Source organism: Lithobates pipiens, unplaced genomic scaffold, assembly GCF_037356315.1.
Source record: "Lithobates pipiens isolate NorthernLeopardFrog02 unplaced genomic scaffold, aLitPip1_a1.2 Scaffold_13, whole genome shotgun sequence".
Taxonomy (NCBI): Eukaryota; Metazoa; Chordata; class Amphibia; order Anura; family Ranidae; genus Lithobates; species Lithobates pipiens.
This window is the reverse complement of record NW_027507718.1, coordinates 396940454-396957294: the sequence shown is the minus strand read 5'-3', so window position 1 is coordinate 396957294 and position 16841 is coordinate 396940454. Positions and strand designations below refer to the sequence as shown.

General features: G+C 42.0%; 1 protein-coding gene across 14 annotated transcripts in view; it reads right to left on the bottom strand.

Moving 5' to 3' along the window:
* Nucleotides 1–1036: 1036 nt before the first annotated feature.
* Nucleotides 1037–16841, bottom strand: part of MTUS1 (microtubule associated scaffold protein 1) — a 390210-nt gene continuing 374405 nt past the window's right edge. For 9 of the 14 annotated variants that reach the window (XM_077477385.1, XM_077477386.1, XM_077477384.1 and 6 more), the window contains 7 exons: nucleotides 12040–12254; nucleotides 9988–10093; nucleotides 9534–9607; nucleotides 9338–9460; nucleotides 8344–8460; nucleotides 3763–3860; nucleotides 1037–2925 (listed from right to left, as the gene is read on the bottom strand). In XM_077477385.1, coding sequence (XP_077333511.1) covers nucleotides 2709–2925; nucleotides 3763–3860; nucleotides 8344–8460; nucleotides 9338–9460; nucleotides 9534–9607; nucleotides 9988–10093; nucleotides 12040–12254 — 950 coding nt within the window. In that variant the 3' untranslated portion in view covers nucleotides 1037–2708. The remainder of the gene's footprint in view (nucleotides 2926–3762; nucleotides 3861–8343; nucleotides 8461–9337; nucleotides 9461–9533; nucleotides 9608–9987; nucleotides 10094–12039; nucleotides 12255–16841) is intronic. The other 5 variants (XM_077477389.1, XM_077477396.1, XM_077477388.1 and 2 more) reach the window with 3 other exon arrangements.

Genomic DNA, 16841 nt, shown 5'->3' with positions numbered 1-16841 from the left:
GGGAGTGTCAGTGAAATGTTAATGACACCCCCAGATCAGTTCGCATATCGCAGTGCGATCTGCAAACTCGGATCGCATGGTGTGAACACCCATGCGATCCGATTCTGCTGTGGACCAAAAAAAGGGTCCCGTGCGAATTTGCGGCGGGTGCGACGCAAATTCAGCCATACTATCTGTATGGCTGAACTCGAATCGCACAGAGATCCGATGTGATTTGCACTGCAGTGCGGTGCGAATCACATCCGTTCTCATAAACCGCTGCAATGTGAACCCAGCCTTAGTGACACTGGCGACGGGGGGTGATCACGGGGTTAAACCTTTATTGGGGGGGTTAGGGGGGTACCTTAGAACTAAAGGGGGCTAACCCTAACTGCCCTAACAGTTATTACAGTCACAAATGACACCAATGCAAAAAAAAAAAAATGCAATTGGTGTCACTGTGACTGGGGGGGCAGGGGTGATTGAGGGGGTGAAGGGGGGGGTGAGAGTGTGCCTGGCATGTTCTACTGTGTAGTGTCGTGTTGGTGCAACTCACCGATCCTCTCTCCTCGGTGCCGGAACGAAAAATACCGACACGGAGGAGAGATTACATCACTTCCTCTGCCTGTGTTTACATTACAGGAGAGGAAGTGATGTCACGCCTCACTTCCATTCGTCAGGAGCGATCGCGAGGGGGTGGCCATGAACGAATGGCCCCTCATCCCGGATCGCTCCTGAACGGATACCGACCGCCGCTGGCACCGGGGGGGGCCCGATCGAGCCCCCCACCCGCGGGAAGGCAGGGACGTATATATACGCCCATATGCCTGCCCGTGCCATTCTGTCGACGTATATCGTCGTGCGGCGGTCGGCAAGTGGTTAAGGTGAAAAAACACAAACCTTTACAAATCCTTTAAGAATAACTCCACAATGGCAAGCCCCCCCCCCCCCCCATTTCTCTTGACCTTTCAATGTACTAAACATTGGGCAGTTGTATATCATTTGAAGCATAGGATAAAAATGCACAAAAAAAATTACTCAATAGAACAGAACTGTATGAAGTAAATTACTGCACCAATAAATTTATTTTCTTATTACATGTCAGAATATATTTCCATCATTACAAACCAAGCAACTACAGATTTATTATTTCTTTTTACATCTAAGTTTGCTAGAAGCTACACACATTTGAATGATGCAGATGAAAACAGATAAAACAAAATACACAAAATTTATCCTGTGCCCATATTTGTCCTATCAGTGACCACATCAAAGTCCTAGGATCAGAAAGACGGAACAGGGGTACAAACCAATACAAATTGGTGACAGCCCCGGACCGTCTTTCCCAGAAAGCCCAGTGGCAGTATGAGCAGGACTTCAATGCCTAAGTGAACACAAAACAAAAAAATTAACAACAGAAAACCGATTTTTGCTGGGTAATAAAATTCTTTGGAAATTTTTTTGGAAACTCTGCAAACAATTTAAACTAAACCGCACTGCAATAAATTGTAAGGTCAACAGGAGGTAAAACCGTAACACAAGTCTTCTGACTGATCCTGCAGGTCTTCTTTTTGCTGAATAGTGGAAGAGATGAGCTACATTAAATAGTATACAAGCCTTCCTCCTGCTTTATATTCCGGCCTCGGACAAAGTTGACCTCATTGTAAGGCAAATACAGGCTTCTTTAATTAAGCAATGTGCAAACTAACTATTGATTGCCAGCATCCAGAATTAATCTTTAACTGATTAACTCCAGTAAACTGAATCCAATTGGTTGCTGGGGGTTATTGCACATAACTGCAGTTATTAAATTAGCCTGTTAGTGGCAGTTCCCCTTATATATGGTCTTTTGATGCATGTACCTTTCAGGGTGTCAGTTTGACCCCAGTAAATTAACTTTTAACTACTGCAAAGACACAAGCTTGATACAGATAATTTTACAAATACACCATGTGATGCCTTGCATAGACCCGAAAAGTAACGTTATGTAGCAGATGTTCAGCACAGTAGAAGTGCAGAGTGTTTATTTAACAGACTCAAACACACCATTTTTACATTTTAGAGACCAAGACAGTCACAGGGGTACAACAGGAAGGCCCAAAAACCTTACTAGATAGTGTTCTGATGCTTCCATAGAAAGGCTCACAACAGGAATAGGCAACAATGTATTGTGCTGAGTTCCTAAAGCAGTAACACAGTTTCTTTGAAATACAGACATGTTTCATGGATATAGTTCTGTACAAAAGACAGAAAAAAAACCCCTAACAAAACAAACACACAGGCAGCATGAGGCACACAATTCAGGTGTGTTACCATCCATCTCATTCACTTTACAACCACCCCATCCAAGGGGAGAAAAAGAATTACAGGTGATAAAGAAACTATAGAAAGTTTGTGAACTTTTATCTACAAGCCCTGAGCTTTTTTCCCTATATACTCACTGTAGGTGAAAAAAGGCAAAAAAACGCAAGAACGGCTGTATCTTTCTAGGTAAGTGCTTTGTGCAACAATGTTTATTTCCCAGTTCAAAGTCTTCTCTTTAGATTAAAGAGCAACAAGAAAAAGTCGCCCCTTCATTTCCAGTAGGTCGAAGAAGACTTCTCCCAAATTCCAGTTGTGTGTAATGGTTAGATAGCTAATATAGCTTTTATTTTCCACTGTACAAATCCAAAGCAATCTCACCGCTATGTCCTGAAATGTTTCGGTGAAGTCTAACCATTGTAGAGGTGTCATCTGGGTGACACGGTTGGGCTGGAAAAGGTGCCCGAGTTCCGTGAAGGGTGAAATGGGATTCCGGGGGAGGATGGAGACAATTTTTTAGGACTGCATAGATCCCCATTGTGCAACTTCCATAGGAGTTCTTCATTTTCCATCGAGAGTCGCTTGTTCGCTTTGGACTCTTTGTCTAGAGATCGCTGCAGAACCTCCTGCTCCGTAGACAGCTGCCTACAATAGCAAAATTTGTAAGTCAATTTTGTGTACAGACATAAACAGGGAAAAAAAAAAAAAATAATACGATGAAAGCTGGATGACAAATCTGTTATAGTGGTATAGCTGGTTTCTGGCATAGTAAAACCTATGCAGACAGCATGGATTTGTTTCTTCAAGCAATCTCTATGGCTAACCTCAGCCTTACTTCACTATTTTGTAAGCCACTGAACTGGAACAAGTATGCAGCAAGTGAAGTATAGGAACATCCGAGATAAACAATCATTACCAGTCAGTGACTCTGTCTAATTATTAAAGCTAGTATGAAAATGACAGCTCCAATATTTATATCCTTACAGTTTCCCTTTACTCAACATGTAGTCAGCTGATTTTCCCATTTGTAAAAACATTACAAAAATATAACATACATAAGCGAATATATGGCCTGTGAAATGTGCTACTATTCTGCTATTGGTCAGAAGGTAAAAGGAGCAGATCTCACTGGCACGTCACATTAAAAAGGAAATTGAGATCTTCATAAGTGCTGAAAAAAACAGATGATACAATCACCCAACTCTAGAAATAGTTAGAGAAGTAGTTCTCATAACGCTGCTTTGCCAAAATATTAATAGATTTATAAAATGTCTGCAATATCAACTCACTATAAACACAACAAAGATGTCAAGAAAAATATAAGTGTGTATATCGCCCCCATTATAATCACTCTCATCTTGGACTCTATACTGAAGATCATGCACTTATCTCTAGCTATGACAACAATCCACCGAGTACATAAAGTAAAATGAATTGGGATCAATCGGCTACTGTGCACTACAAACCAGATCAGTGTTTTACCTTGAGATCGCTATGTGATTCGCCATACGAGCCTTAAGATCCTCATTCTCCTGCTGGCATTTGTTCAGCCGTTCTACCAGAATTGTATTAGTCTCCACCTAAAGAAAAACACACATAGGTTGGACTTGATGGACTTGTGTCTTTTTTCAACCTCGCCTACTATGCACCTATGTCAAAAATGAACATATCTTAAATGCAGGACCTGCCGGGTCAACCATAAACAGGATCTTGTGTTTGAAAAGGGCATTAAGATTGCCACATGCGAGTCCAATTACATAAACAAAATATTCATTCATTGTTCCCAGAATTATGGGCGGAGAAGCATAAGCACACAAGGAATACAAGTAAATGTCATGGCAAGACCAAAGGAACAAATTGAGGGAAATCCTGCTCGGTTAACACGCCCAACTGTATGCTGGAGAAGCGTGTGTTTTTGTAGGTCCGTGAACTGTAGGAATACTCGGTTTTATTACTTCTATTGCACTCACAGACAGCCACACAGAGAAAGGGTTCCTTTTACAGGACCAGAATAACTTTAATACAAGGAACAAGGCAGTACTATACTTTACACTGCATGGAGGGCAGTCTCATTTACATTTAGTAAGCCATTTGTAGAATGCACATGACATCATCAAATAGAAATACCAACACTATGAGATCAATGATAGAACACCAGTAATAGTATGCGGGACAAGCAGGTGTCACTACGCTTCTAATGCAGACAGGCAGGGGAAAATGCATATACTTGCTTACTTTAAAAGTGCTTGATGAATCATTTACAAAACATTTTATAATCCCAGGTGACAGAAAATATTTAGTGCTGTACAATGTCTAACATGAATACAAAAAAAAATTGAAAAAAATAGTAAACCCTGGAGGTTTGGTAGAGTGTGGCCTGCTATCATTCTGATATTTACATTAAAGTCCTAGGGGAAATGGCCAAAGGTTTGGTCATCAGCCAATCATATTTCAGATGTTACCGTTTAGATGCAGGTTAGACAAGACCAACGGGTGCCCTTAATTTTGGAAGGGTGTTCAAAGGTTCCCTAGTTGTTCATGTGACAAAACATGGCAGTTATAAAGGATAGGTTCACCTTTTAGAAAAAAATAAAAATAAATGCACACTTTTTTGCAGGTAAAAAAGTATTAGCGGCTGCAGCATTGGGACCATGTTTCACCATAAAAATGGGTGGAACATGCAACATGTTCCCAAAGGTGAACTTATCCCTTTAACGTGCTAAAACGCCCTAAAACGATATGTATTACATTCCAGCTTACATATTCTTAGAGGCAGTGGTTATATTTGTTTTTTTAGGCTTTGCAATTAGTGGGTTGAGACAAACCACGTAAAACACTAACAGGGGTGCTTACAATGGTCAGCTTTTATGTAAAACCATTATCTCAAAAATTATTAAAAAAATCTAATCCTGCAACTGCATAAAAAGGTTTTAATTCCGCTTTAAATTTGTTAGCCAAGTTCGTCAAATTTTTCTAGTGCATACAAACACTATCCTCTCTCCAGATTGACAATGCTGCTGTCCAAGGGTAATTCCATTGCTCTACCATCCAGATTGGAGGTGCCCTTAGATGCAGGATGTATAAGAGCGGAGATCCTTTGTCCCTTAAAGGAGTCCAAGAAAGCAATTTTATGGTGAGTACAAAAATCTAATTTTCAATTAAGTGTCCAATGAGGGACATAAGAATTCTTAGACTCTCAGAACATGCAAAAGCAGTCCCAACAGAGGGGAAGGGTAACTGCTTTTAACTGCTTGCGTTCCATCTGGATCCTGCAAAGCAGACAAAGTAGGTATTTCAGAGGAGGAATGGCATAGATGAGATTCCACTGAGCATCCAATGCTTTTGTTAGACAATCACTGTACCTGCATACGAAACTGTCCAGTTATCACAAACCAGGACGTCCGCACTGGGTATAACCTTCCAACAAAGCATGACCTGGAACCAACTACCTGGTGTAGGGACCACTCCCCTGGGTCCAGGTGCTGTTGATTGACAAAATGTGTCTGTTAATTGTCAGCACCTGGTGGAAGAAGTGGGACCAGGACAGGATCTGAATCGTCTTTGTCGGAATGACACTTCTAGTTCTTTACCGATAGTTGATGCACAACTCCATGGTGCTGGAGTACAACTCAGTTTGGACAGGATGATCCAACCCTGCAGAGACAACCAAATCAGAAGTTCGAAGATACTGATTGGAAGAACAGACTGCTCCACTGACCAAGTCCCCTGCACTGACAAGGTGCCCCAGACTCTCCCCCAACTCAAAAGGCTGTCATCTGTCATAGGGATCTTTAAGAAGATGGGGAGGGACATCCCTGATACCAGAGCTAGCTTCCTGAGCCACACAGGCAAACAACCTGGTCCTCAGTTGCAAATAAATCAATCTGTCCAGGGACACAATTGTTTTTTGTCGCAAGGCGACAGAATGACACACTGAGTTGAAACTGGGCTAATGAAGGAAAACATCCAGACTGTTATGCAAAGGTGGAGAGTTGAAGGACCGGACTGGAAAGCTAGAGCTGCTAAGGCTAGCACCTTGGTGAACACCAGAGGTACAGATGAGAGGCCCAAAGGCAGGGCCACAACTGGTAGTGTGGGGAGTCCCCACATCAAAAGGCAAGAAACTTAGATGCACTGGCAAAATGGGGACAAGCAGGTACCAATCTACCAGCACAGTATAGTATGCAGATACCAGCACAGTATAGTATGCACGCAACTCTTGGTTGGGGTTCCTTTTGCATTACCTCATAGTGGCCTTCAGCTTGTCTGTATCATTGGGTCTGGTGTCTCATCTTCCTCTTGACAATACTTCACAGATTCTCTATGAGGTTTAGGTCAGGCGAGTTTACTGGCCAATTGAGCACAGTGATACCATGATCATTAAACCAGTTATTGGTACTTATGGCAGTGTGGGCAGGTGCCAGGTCCTGCTGGAAAATAAAATCAGCATCTCCATAAATCTGGTCAGCAGAGGGAAGCATGAAGTGTACTAGAATTTCCTGGTAGAGGGCTGCACTGACTTTGGACTTAATAAAAACAGTGGACCAACAGATAGCATGGCTCGCCAAATCACTGTGGAAACTTCACACAGGACCTCATGCAACTTAGATTCTGTGTCTCTCTACTCTTCCTCCAGATTGGGACTTTAATTTCTAAAATTAAATGCTAAATTTTCCACAGTCCGTGATGATTTGGGGAGCCATGTCATCTGCTGGTGTTGGTCTACTGTGTTTTATCAAGTCCAAAGTCAGTGTTGCCTTCCATCAGCAAATTCTAGAGCACTTCAGCTTCCCTCTGCGGACCAGCTTTATGGAGATGCTGCTATTTTCCAAAAGTACAAATAATGGATTTTATGATCATGATATTGTTGTGCTTGATTGGCCAGCAAAATTGACTGACCTAAACCCCATAGAGAATCTGTGGGGTATTGTCAAGAGGAAGAGGAGACACACCAGAGCCAACAATGCAAACAAGCTGCAGGCCGCTATAAAAAGCAACCTGGGCTTCCATACCACCTCAGCAGTGCCACAGGCTGATCGCTTCCATGCCATGCTGCATTGAAACTGAGGCAATGTCACCGAGCTAGAAACCAAAGGCACAGGAAAGCCCTCACATAGTGAGTAGGAAAGAAAGGAACAGGAAAAACACCTTAGTTCTGGACAGATAACTTAAAAAGGATTTGAAAGTCTTAAAAGCTTGACCTGAATAGCCGAGTTGTGTGTGAATTGGAAAAGATGGGTAGTCTCGGCCAACTCAAGGTCTGTCGCAGAGAAACCACCAATATAGATAATGAACTAGGAACCTGCATACCTTGGCTAACACTGGAGAGTGGACTAAGATTTTTATAACTGGCCTGAATCTACTAGGAGCTAACAATAGAAACTAATAGAAATACAAGGCTGTCACAAAGACAACCATTGACAAAAAAATAAATAGGAAAACCTGCACTCGTTTGCTAACTGGGTATACTTCAAGGATTTTCAGTATCCCGCATAAACCCTCCAGCACTTGCTGGCTGACTGGGGAGACTTCCAGGATTTTATTATCTGGCATGAATTCACTAGTAGCTGCTGATAACAGGAAAAAAAAAGCTTCCCAATGAACATAAAAATGCAAAACTAAAGAAGACACATCCACCTTCCTGAGCACAATAGCAAAAACTGAGGCATGATGCCTTTGTTTATGGTTATCCTGTACTGGGCAGTGTTTTTTTTTTTTTTGGTGCCAGTGTTCATTTCCTCTGTAGGCAGCAGAATAACCCCAAAAGTCTAAGAATTCCCATTTCCCTTAATGAACAAAAAAGAAATGCACCTTGCATATTATATGCATATCAGTAATGGGCTTTCTTAATGAGTGCCGTTGCAGAAACGTAAATAGTGCTGAAATGTTCCCCTTACCCCCCCGCTGCATTTCAGTGCAGTGATATGAACAGTCAACCCAGACATCACATTTTTGACTGTCTGTGTTACCTGCAAAAAAATGTGGATGTTATTCAAGGGAAAAACAGAATGGTAGGGAATGTAAATGGTCCCTACCCAAAAGGAAGCGGATGAAAACGCTTACCAATTTCTCGATCTGCATCAGTTTTTTGTCTTGTTGATGTAATTTCTCGTTTTTAATTTCCAAAACGGCCTTTAGACTCTCCAGCTCCTGTTCCAGATACATCACCTGGGGGTTCTTCTGCACAGAAGAAAGAAAATGGTTATTCCACCATGAGCATTGTAACCTTGATGATTATTACTTGCCAGAAGAGGCAATCTTCTGGGAAAGTTTGTTACTACATCTCTCCAGCAGCTCTAGAGAAATGGGAGTCTATGCAGATGAAGCCTCATCACTGAAAGAAAATCCCAAATAATGGGTTGTCCAACAGTAAAATGGGAAATCTTCCACTAGGGACACAAGTTTTTGTGACAATAAGGGTTTCCCTCCCTTTAGAGCAGGGGTCTCAAACTGGCGGCCCTCCAGCTGTTGTGAAACTACAAGTCCCATCATGCCTCTGCCTGTGGGAGTCATGCTTCTGTCAGCCTTGCAATGCCTCATGGGACTTGTAGTTTCGCAACAGCTGAAAGGCTGCCAGTTTAAGAACCCTGCTTTAGAGGGATTTCATCCCACTTTGTTTTGTCTATGGGACTTCCTGAAGTGAAGAGAGTCTACCCAATGGGACACATATGGGAAAACAGGTGTCAATAGGGATTACATCCCTTATCCGATCTAAAAAAAAAAAAAAATTAAAATAAAGAGAGTTTCAATCTGTAACCAACAGTATTCCCATCATTCCTAAAATAGCACCCCTTATCCTGGATGTACAAGAACTACTGAGCTAGTCTCCAAGGATTCTGTTGGATAACCAGCCAAGGTGGAATGCCTCCGATACAGGTACCCTACTGCACAGTTCAGGTAGTTTGTATCCAGTCATTTTTGCATCCACCACAGTAGCAGACCGCAGGTCAATTAGACTGTGCAGCAGCATGCAGTGTAGTCGTAGGTGGAACAGATCATATTGAATAACTACAGTATGTAGAGGGGATCAGGAAGGCATAACAGAGGCAATACTGACCTGTGTGTTTTTTTCTTTAGTTTGTTTTCTTTGTTCTTCCTCAACTCTTAGCTTCTCCTTGAGAAATTCATTCTCCTGTTTCAGTTCCTCTATTTTTTTCTTGTGAAAGATAGAAAGGGAAATCTAGGTTTAGGTAATTTATCTACTTAAAAAACGTAGACAAATGGATTACATTTTTTATTTTATTTATTACAACCTCTAGCTCCGCTTGTTTTTCTTTAAAGGAGTCTTCTAAAACTTTATTCTCACGTTCTTGGCTGTCTTTCAGGTCTAGGGAAAAGGATGAACATGTTACATAGGCAAATTTCTTTGGAAATAAAATAAAGATTTGAAGGGATCCACTGAAGAGCTAAACACAGTTGGGCTGCTACCTAGCCAATACATCATCCATAGCATTTGGTGGTTAATGGTTTCTGGCATTTCCCTAGCGTTGTCCAAAAGGCAAGTTGCCCCATTCCAGCTAAATCTACCACTGCCACTAGAAAGATAACAGTTAATGGGAATCACACCGCTAAATCCCCCGAGGCACAATCATAATCATGCAAGAGTCAATGGTCTCTGTTCCACCAAGCGCGGATGTTGAATTAAAATATATTTTAACTGACAACTAGGTGTGATTCATGCTATCAGCATTAGATAAAATATCATACCTGTCAAGGACTTGTCATACTCGCTCTTTATGTGTTCTAGATCGTCAGCATGACTAACTTCAGCTGCTAGCCTGTAGGCTTCATGAGTGCAATTCAGATCATCAACCTGTAAGCAGTAATACGAGTTAATTAGATTTATCACATTTAAGTGTATGCACAGCTCACCTTTTTTTCTTTCGATAGACAGGTTGTCAACCCTATCCCTTTATTTTTTTTGCAGTCTCTCCATTAGGTAGATTTCCCTCAACTTCCTGTCCTGGAGACTGGGAGGCAATATTAGAAGAAATATTACAAAAATATGAGGAAATCCCAGCATAGACAGTCACCACCAGAACATTTCTCACGCCCGAGCAGAGACTTTCAGGCGTTTTTGAGTGTTTTTCAGCATTCCTGCAAGCATATACAAGTAGTTTTTTGCACTTCAGTGCTTTTTTTTGCATTTCAGTGCTTCAGTTAGAAGCGTTTTCCTTGTGTATTCAAGTTTCAGGTGTTTTTGTTTTAGGAAATAGATGTGCACTAGGGGGAGATTAAAGGTAGAGAGCTGCTGTTTGGCCAGAAAACATGTCACGCTTTCTGGCATGTTTCCATTGAAATCTATGCAGCCAAACACTCCAATCTGCCCAAAATGTAGCCCAGGTACTTTAATTGAACAACAGGTGTTACTCTACAAGTGGAAAATGCTCACATGCCAAAAAGGGCCTATTGAAAACATTGTGATTTGGCTCGTTGAGCATTTCTGAGCTACGAGCATCAAAAAAACTCAGGTGTGAATGGGACATTACTCTGGTGAAAACAAATGTTTTAGATCAGCACCTGTCCATCAAGGGCAGGAAATGGGTAGATTGCAAACACGTCTTTGATTTACCAACCTTTTAATCCAGCATCAGTGAATGGTGTACTGCGTTTCGGGTCGCTGACCTGCCCGTACTGCCGCGGTCGCATCACTAAGTTCTTTCCCCCAGCCACTGCTGATCTGATCCTCACAGCAGAACAGAGAGCAGGAGGCAGCACAGTTATGGAAGGAGGGCAGGAGTTAACCTTTCAAGTTAGTCAGCAGATGAATGGTTGTTAGGACGCAGGGCAGTCCTAGCAACCAATCACCAGCTTGTTGATATTAAACGTTAACTCCGATGGCTCTCGCCCCCGCCCTCTGTACAGAACTGTGCCGCCTCCTGCTCTCCACTTTGTTGTACATCTATGTAAGGTAGGAGAGTGAAGTTAGGACACTGCTGTGTGTGTGCGTTGGGGAAGTGGTGTGTGTTGGGTGTGTGTGTGTGGGATGTAAAGAGGGAAGGTGCTACCCCCTCTACACTGCAAGGGGAGAAGGGGGCAGGTAGACGACACTAACTTGTATGTGGGCAGGATAGCAGAGGATGCTGCTATGGGGGCTTTGGGAGGTGGGTGGCCAAAGAAGACACTAGTGTGTGTGTGTGTGTAAAGGGGGTCAGAGGACACTATTGTGTGTGTGTGTGTGGGTGATGTGAAGGGGCAGAGGACATTTGGGGGGGGGCTTGCACACAGGACACTAGTCTTGGGGGTAATGTGAAGGGGGGCAGAAGGCACTACTGTGAGGAGTAATATGAAAGGGGGGGGGGGAGCCGACTGACACACTATGGGGTGGATTTACTAAGACTGGTGCAGCAGCTGTGCACGATAGCCAATCCGCTTCTAACTTCAGCTTGATTAAGCTTTATAAAAATAAATAAAAAAACAAAAAAAACACTCGAGGAAGAGCCGAACCAGATTTTTCACTTTCCAGTTTTAAAATTAACTCCTGTGTGTTCTTCATGCTGTCTTTATTAGGGGCTTGATAGTTAACAAAAAAAACTAAAAAAAAAAAGGCGGCACAGTCCGGGGACCTTTGATCTCTTCCATGTTGTCCAGTTAGATCTCCAACTCCCAAAAGTTGCCTACACTGGTTTTATATTTCCCCCCACTTTGTTTTGGTAATGATCTCTAGAACAAATAGAAGCGAGTTATCGCAGCAAAGGTCACAGAAAAAAAAAAAAAAAAAATTGACAATGGTGGTCTCATCCACCAAGCAAAGTTTACCTTCTCCTGAAGCTCATTCTTGTACTTCTCAGCTTCCTCAATGAAGATGGTCTGTAGTTTTTCGCACTCTCCTGTGTAGAACTGCTTGAGCTTCTCCTCCAGGTCAGACAATTCAGCAATGTGTTCATCTTTAACTTTTTGCAGGATACCCTCATAAGCAATCAGAAGGTCATTCTTCTCCTTTTCTAACGTCTCACAGGTACTGGATGCAGATACTGCACAAAAAAAAGGCAAAATTAAAGCTGAAATCTATTTACGGTAAACATTTTTTTAGCTGTAAGCCCATGGCTTATGCCTTCAAAAAAAAAAAAAAAAAAAAATAACACAACACATTACAAGGAGTATGTGAATTTGACCTTCATATGTTCTCCATCTATACATGTTTAATCATTTGCTTTATGGTCATTTGATCAGCCTAAAGTAAACCTAGATAAGAAATGGAAACACTCCAAGTAAGCTATGTGTGAAATGCATTAGAAGGAGGGGTGTTCTGCTGTCTTGGAGCTACAATAAACCCTAAAATTGAATTTCCATAATTGAACCTGCATTGATGTTGGGTGTATAGACTATAGAGGATATGGACTTTGTGCCGAGTTGCGGTGAACTTCTCTGCACCAAGTAAAACTGGGTTCTGTTGCTTCTGAAAACAGGCAGTCCTTTTGCTGACTTCAATAATTTACACGATATTACCAAAAGTATTGGGATGACTGCCTCTACACGCATATGACGTTTATTGAGTTGGCCCACCTTTTGCATCTAGAACAGCTTCAACTCTTCTGGGAAGACTGTCCACAAGGTTTAGGATTGTGTCTATGGGAATGTTTAACTATTCATCCAGAAGCGCATTTGTGAGATTAGGCCCTGATATGGACGAGAAGGCCTGGCTCGCAGTCTCCCCTCTAATTCATTCCAAAAGGTGCTCTATCGGGTTGAGGTCAGGACTTGGCACAGGCCAGTGAAGTTCCTCCATCCCAAACTCCCTCTTCCATGTTTTTATGGACCTTGCTTTGTGTACTGGTCCAAATCATTCGGTGGAGGGGGCATTAAGATGTGGGGGTGTTTTTCATGGATTGGGCTTGGCCCCTTCGTTTCAGTGAAAGGAACTCTTATGGTGTCAGCACACCAAGACATTTGGACAATTGCATGTTTCCAACTTTGTGGGAACAGTTTGGAGATGGCCCCTTCCTGTTCCAACATGACTGCGCACCAGTGCACAGAGCAAGGTCCATAAAGACATGGATGAGCGAGTTTGAGGTGGTGGGAACTTGATTGGCCTGAACAGTGTCCTGACCTCAACCTAATAGAACATCTTTGGAATGAATTAGAGTGGAGACTGTGAGCCAGGCCTTCTCGTCCACATCAATGCCCGCCCTTACAAATGTGCTTCTGGAAGAATGGTCAAACATTCCCACTGACACACTCCTAAACCTTGTGAAGTACCTTCCCAGAAGAGTTGAAGCTGTTATATCTGCAAAGGGTGGGCCAACTCAATACTGAACCCTATGGACTAAGACTGGGATGCCATTAAAGTTCATGTGCGTGTAAAGGCAGGCTTCCCAATACCTTTGGTAAAATAGTGCAAGTCACTCAGCATAAGTAAGCAGATCACCAACGTTTGGCATAGTCACAATTTATTTGCATGCTGGTTTTGAGTCAGTGACAGTAGTGAAGCAAGAGCATCAGAACAGCAGCTGGGTAACAAGCATTTTCAGAAGGTCAGAGAGGTTTTGACTGGTTTATCTTTGTAAACAAGTGTCCAGCTCTCCTTGTACTTGGCCATTCTTTTGTGGCTCAGCAGGACATTTGTTTTCCACTTTACATGTACATACATTATTCAGTAAAAGGCTGATGAACCATTCATATTCTAATGTTCATTGTCGACTTATTCCTGTACAAAAGACTGAAATGGTTAGAAGATTAACCGATTCGCACTCTTGCTATGCAGGCTCCTTGGTCCAAATCTAATCAGACACTATCTGCATGGAGTTTGTATGTTTCCTCCAGGTGCTTAGATTTTCTTCTACATTTCAAAAATATACTTGAAGACGAGCTGGGTTTGTAAGTGGTAGCTTCTTTAAGGGGACAGGGACTGATGTGAACAATAATTTGAATTAAATTATTTGGCCTTATGTAACTACTGGAAACTTAGGCCACATATACACGGTTGTAATCTTGGCCAGTTCAGCAGGCACCAGCAAAGATTTGAACTATTAATGGGCTGAATGAATGTACCAAGTTGATCGATCAACTTGGGAACATACATCCTGCTGGATTCTCTTGAAGTGAACACTAGCGGCTGCTATAGCCTCTAGCAATCACCGTCTTCTCCCGGTGAGGATTGCGTCCCCAGTCTGCCCCCACACCGGGAGAAGACAATTGCAGATTCCCCTGTCAGCGCTGTCAGTGTTGATGGGGGAATCATGCTTGCAAACAGTAGTTGCAGGAAAGAAATTTGCACCGTGTTTGGCCTGCCTTAGCCAAAAGAATCCAACGTTCAGAGGACACCATTTGAGATTTTATCTTCCAATACGATCACCCTCCATGTCACACATGGACTCCACTGCATGTAGGGTTTGCAAGGCCTCACTTATCATAATATCAAAGTAGATGTTGCTTTTCTGAATACAAAATGAGCGTAAAAAGCTTTCTTGCAAATTGATCTTCATTATGATCAAAACACCACCTCATTAATGGGGACAATACAATAATATACACAAATTAAGATGTATTTGAGTCTGCTGATTATCTACAGACATACAAAAACTCTCAACATAAATGTGGCAAAGGACTGTATGTTCTATGCACAAGTTATCCATATCTTCAGTCAGGCAGTTCACTTGTAAGGACTTGTCTATATACAGCAGTCACTATGCATAGAATGGAATTTACCAGCGTATAATTGCCTCGCAGCAGTAACTAGCGCACTTGTGTCGAGAAAAATTCAAGGTAAACATAAAAACCAATTTGCATCTCAAACATTCAATGAAAGCCTACTATATATTTTTAAGCTCTGCTGTGCTCTATTAAGGGTAGCCCCTCTTTTATATTACATTTCCATTACCCCCTTCACAGCCTAGAGAGTAAGATCACCCATGCTGGTTAGTGAAAAATAATGCCAGAATGTAGCATTTTCCGTATTGACTTCAGTAATAAATATGGCAAGTAGCAGTGATTGATGAGCATAGGGTGAAAACACCAGGACTTAAACCTGTCACAAAATTGGAGAAGTCCACCATTTGACACTACCTAGGGATGACCTTCAGAAAAAGTGCAAGTCCATCGATCAACAGACCCAAAAATTTGATCACCTGAACTTCTATACAGAGTTCAAGTTGAGTTTGAACCTCACCACTTTCTGTAATGTTCAGCTCAATTCTTACCTAAACCATCATCCCTTCCCCATTCATCAGTTCTTTAATGCATATGGGTGGCTTCTCTGAATATGGACACCGAGTAGATGGGTGCAGCCAACCTACTTATAACTATATATGGCTATATTTTTGTACCTTTCCCCATAATTTAGGTAATTTTGAGCTGCAATAAACATTTCACATAAAGCAACAATTTTTAAGTCTATAAGATGGTCTATTGATCGACTTGACATTTTGTTTGCAGTTAAGCAAATCCCACTTATGCATTTTGATAACACGCTCACATATTGTATTTGTTAAGGCCCAATTAAGTTCTTCTTGCGAAACAGCTATTCCTTCATTACTATGTGAACAGAGTACATTAAACATAGTAAATACAAGTGCACAGGACACGACTAGGTCTGTCCCTTTTAATGGGTTTGTTTTTGTCAGAAGAAAAAAATTGTGCAATACAAAATCCAGCCATTAATAAAATATCCTCTTCCTGAGGCAGCACATAGTGAGAAATGTAATTGAATTTGCTTCTTCATGTGAAACAATAAGAACCTCATTGAAGAGAGACATTTGAGAACCTAAAATAGATTTTAGTACATTGCCAATCTGGGTTTGTTCAGGTTTAGACAGAATTATTTCACATCTTCTGATCCCCATTCTGTACAACACATGGCTCTACAGGAGGAGACACATTATACATTTTTTTCCCCCTTTAGATTTACCTTCAACAATGTAGTGCAACTGGCCTGCTTGATTGCATACAATTTGAAAATGTTGAGGTTTGACCTCAACATGGTTTGCTAAAACTTGTAGAAGAAAATTGTATAAAGCATAGCCAGCTTAAAGTGATTGTAAAGTCTCTTTTTCTATAAAAATAACAAACATGTTATACTTACCTGCTCAGCTGCAGTGGATTTGCATAGAGCAGCCTGCATCCTCCTCTTCTCGGGTCCCTCTTTAGTGCTCCTGGCACCTCCCTCCGGTTCAGTGCCCCCACAGCAATCAGCATGCTATGGGGGCACCAGAGCCGAGTCGCAGCTCTGTGTGTCCATTCGGACACGGAGTCCCAACCTGGCCCCACCCCCTCACTCCCGATTGGCTAGCTGACTGACAGCAGTGGGAGCAAAGGGCACCGCTGCTGTGCATCAGCCAATCAGCAAGGAGAATCTTGGACGTCCAAGGGACTCGTGGACATCGCTGGACAGAGAGGGACCTCAGCTAAGTGTTAGGGAGGCTGCCACACAAAGAAGGCTTTTTATCTTAATGCATAGAATGCACCAAGACAAAAAAACCTTCTGTCTTTACAACCCCTTTAAGGCAATGGCAGCACATGATGAGCATTTGTGAAGTACAGCCAAGCTAAAAATCCTCCTTTTCTGATCTGACAGCATATGTTATTTGTTGCTTTGGATTGTTCCTTAAAATGAAATGTTCAAT